Source organism: Camellia sinensis, chromosome 4, assembly GCF_055761805.1.
Source record: "Camellia sinensis isolate YWXY chromosome 4, ASM5576180v1, whole genome shotgun sequence".
Classification (NCBI taxonomy): Eukaryota; Viridiplantae; Streptophyta; class Magnoliopsida; order Ericales; family Theaceae; genus Camellia; species Camellia sinensis.
This window is the reverse complement of record NC_138964.1, coordinates 190632837-190635748: the sequence shown is the minus strand read 5'-3', so window position 1 is coordinate 190635748 and position 2912 is coordinate 190632837. Positions and strand designations below refer to the sequence as shown.

The window sequence follows — 2912 nt, the reverse complement described above, 5'->3', positions numbered from 1 at the left end:
AGATTTATGGGAGAGCCTTGCCATTATTCTCTCTTTAGCTACTTTGCCTTCTTCTTTACCCAATCTCTTATCTCCATCATTTTTTTGCTTTTGTGTTCTTAAGTTGTGACTGTTGAAGAATCTAAACTTCTCACAATTTCTAGAGAATTCGAATTTTCTTTAAAATTGGAAAATTCGAAGATCTTTGTAAAGAAATTTTAAAATTTTTTGTTTGGTTATGAGTTTTAAAAGGAATTTTTGAATTTTAAATTTTGAGAAGAGCGGATTGGGTCTACCCGCCCAGACATCCTCCCAGACGCCCAACCAGTTAGTGCATTTTTTTTTTTTTTGCAATTGCAACCTGTTATTCGAATATATATATATATATATATTTGTTTTAGATATTTTTTTTAAATATAGAAATTATTTTAATAGCTTTTTTTATAAAAAATAATTTAATAATCTCATCACTAACCATTTTCAACACTATATCATCAAAAGAGTTTTGAATTGAGTTTTGAGTTGTGTGTTTGGTTATGAGTTTTGAAATTAATTTTTGAATTGAATTTTGAGTTGTGTGTTTGGTTATGAATTTTAAAAAGTGATTTAAAAATTTTGATTTTTAAAGTCATGATTTCAAAGGCAAATCAAACATGAGAATTTTTTTGTGATTATCTCCTTTTAGACCAAATCATGCAATATTGTCTTAATTTAAAAATATTACTATTATATAGTACAATTTGGGCCTGTGGGCCTAACATGAGCTTTACTTCAATGATTTGAACTATTAATTTTTTAAGCCTCGTGTATAGATTATTCATAAAGAATTAGATTGATCCAACAATAGTATTCATATGATTTCATCACATTTAATCTTCCAAAAAGGATTTGACTTATCTCCAAGTTGAACCGAACTAGACAGTTGAAATCTGTAACTAAGAAGAATCATTAAACGAAAGACTCTAACTGAAAAGAGTTTATGAAAATATGACATAGTTGAATTTTTTCGAAGACTTCGGTAAGAGTTTTTTGTGTAATGATTCTTTTCAGTCAGTGTCTTTCATTTAATGACTCTTTCTGATTAGAAATCTCAATTATTTGGTCTAATTGAAATTTTAACTGAAGACAAGTCATTTCCTTTAAATATATATATATATATATATAATCTAATTTTAAAATTATACTTGTGATTTTTTTTAATATAAATATAATGAACTCATGGAGTTATAATTATTAAAATAGTCTTTTGTTTTTTCCATTATTTATATATATAATCTATCTAAAAAATGAGTGAATTAGATGGGCATATGGTGGCCTATGGGCTAGGACTAGACCCGTGTTTGTCCCTCAATTATGGGCAAATAGTTAAATAGATGGACAGATAGACGATGATAGTAAATTAAACAAAAAGAAAAAAAAAAGAATTTGAGACAATTTTCTTAAAATTTTCAAATTTAGACCGGTTGGGCTGAGTGCCCTTCTTATTATCGGTTATATAAGGAAAGATCTGTTAGTTCGTGGTTGAACTAAAATTACTAATGGATTGCATGTAATTCATTGGATAAGGTTTTATTGAATTGAGTTGGGCTAAGTTTGGATTAGAAATTTTTTAAAGATGGGCTTTTTGGGCTCGTATTATAAATTCTAGAACGTGTCCCAACCTTCCTCATTTCTCCAGAAATTTCAGAAGAAAATTACAGAACTTTCCGGAACTTGTGCCCATTCCCTTCTCGGTCTGTCTAGAAACTTCAAATCCTTCGCCTCCCTAATATATATATTACACTCAATAACTCAACCAATACAACACAAGACACCAACCAAAATTCGAAACAATTTCACTTCATTACAATTCCAATTCCAATTCCAATTCCAATTCCAATTCCAATTCATCAAAAAATGGATTTGAGGCTAGTGGGTTTGGACTCCCCAATCTTCCACACTCTCCAGCACATGATGGATGTGGCTGCCGCAGCCGAAGCTTCCGCCGACGCAGCTTCCACTGACAAGTCGGTGAACGCAGCGTCGCGCAACTACGTCCGCGACGCCAAGGCCATGGCGGCGACACCTGCGGACGTGAAGGAGTACCCGAACTCGTACGTGTTCATCATCGACATGCCTGGGCTGACGTCAGGGGACATCAAGGTTCAGGTGGAGGACGACAATCTGCTTGTGATCAGCGGAGAGAGGAAGCGTGAGGAGGAGAAAGATGGGGCTAAGTATTTGAGGATGGAGAGGAGGGTTGGGAAGTTGATGAGGAAGTTTTTGTTGCCTGAGAATGCTAATACTGATCAGATCTCTGCTGTTTGTCAGGACGGTGTGCTCACTGTGACCGTGGAGAAGTTGCCTCCTCCTCAGCCCAAGAAGCCCAAGACAATCGAGGTCAAGATCGCTTGAAAATTCAGGGTCATGGGTTTAATTCCCGAGTGTTTGTGGTTTTTTTCTCTTTTCTTTTGTGCTTCTTCTTATCTTATGTTAGGCCGTTTGTGTTTTGGGATCAACCCCAAGCTTTCATATGCTGTTTGTTTATAATGGGTGATGATCGTGCAGTGAGTCGGTAACTATGCTTTTGTTGATGATGGAATATTAAAATTATGCTATTATCTATTAGGAACTTGCCTTTATCTTCTCTTCTTTGTTTTGTAGCTATGCCTGTTTCTTTTATTTTTTATTTTTTTTATTGTGATTTTAGCTCATTTGTTTGTTTCCATGGTTGAGCCTTTGAATCCACAAAATTATCTAACCCAGAAATATGGATAATTTAATAATTGAAGGATTGCGTATAAAAATTTTAAAAACTCGAGCAAAATGATTTACTAGTAGAATTACCTCCGTCATTGTATGACATGTGCATGTGAAAAGCACAAAACAGAACCCAGAAGCGTTGAATGAAACTGATCAAAATTAAATAATAATAAATAAATAAATAATCAGGC

At 33.7% G+C, this 2912-nt stretch overlaps 1 protein-coding gene across 1 annotated transcript; it reads left to right on the top strand.

Moving 5' to 3' along the window:
- Positions 1-1507: 1507 nt before the first annotated feature.
- Positions 1508-2600, top strand: LOC114261949 (17.3 kDa class II heat shock protein). The gene has a single exon (XM_028202275.2). It carries the CDS (start codon positions 1876-1878, stop codon positions 2371-2373), a length of 498 nt encoding a protein of 165 aa, XP_028058076.1. The 5' UTR covers positions 1508-1875; the 3' UTR covers positions 2374-2600.
- The last annotated feature ends 312 nt before the right edge of the window (positions 2601-2912 follow it).

Bases quoted from the DNA above. Each gene is read 5' to 3' on its own strand.
- LOC114261949 (XM_028202275.2), top strand. From the start codon at position 1,876: ATGGATTTGAGGCTAGTGGGTTTGGACTCCCCAATCTTCCACACTCTC.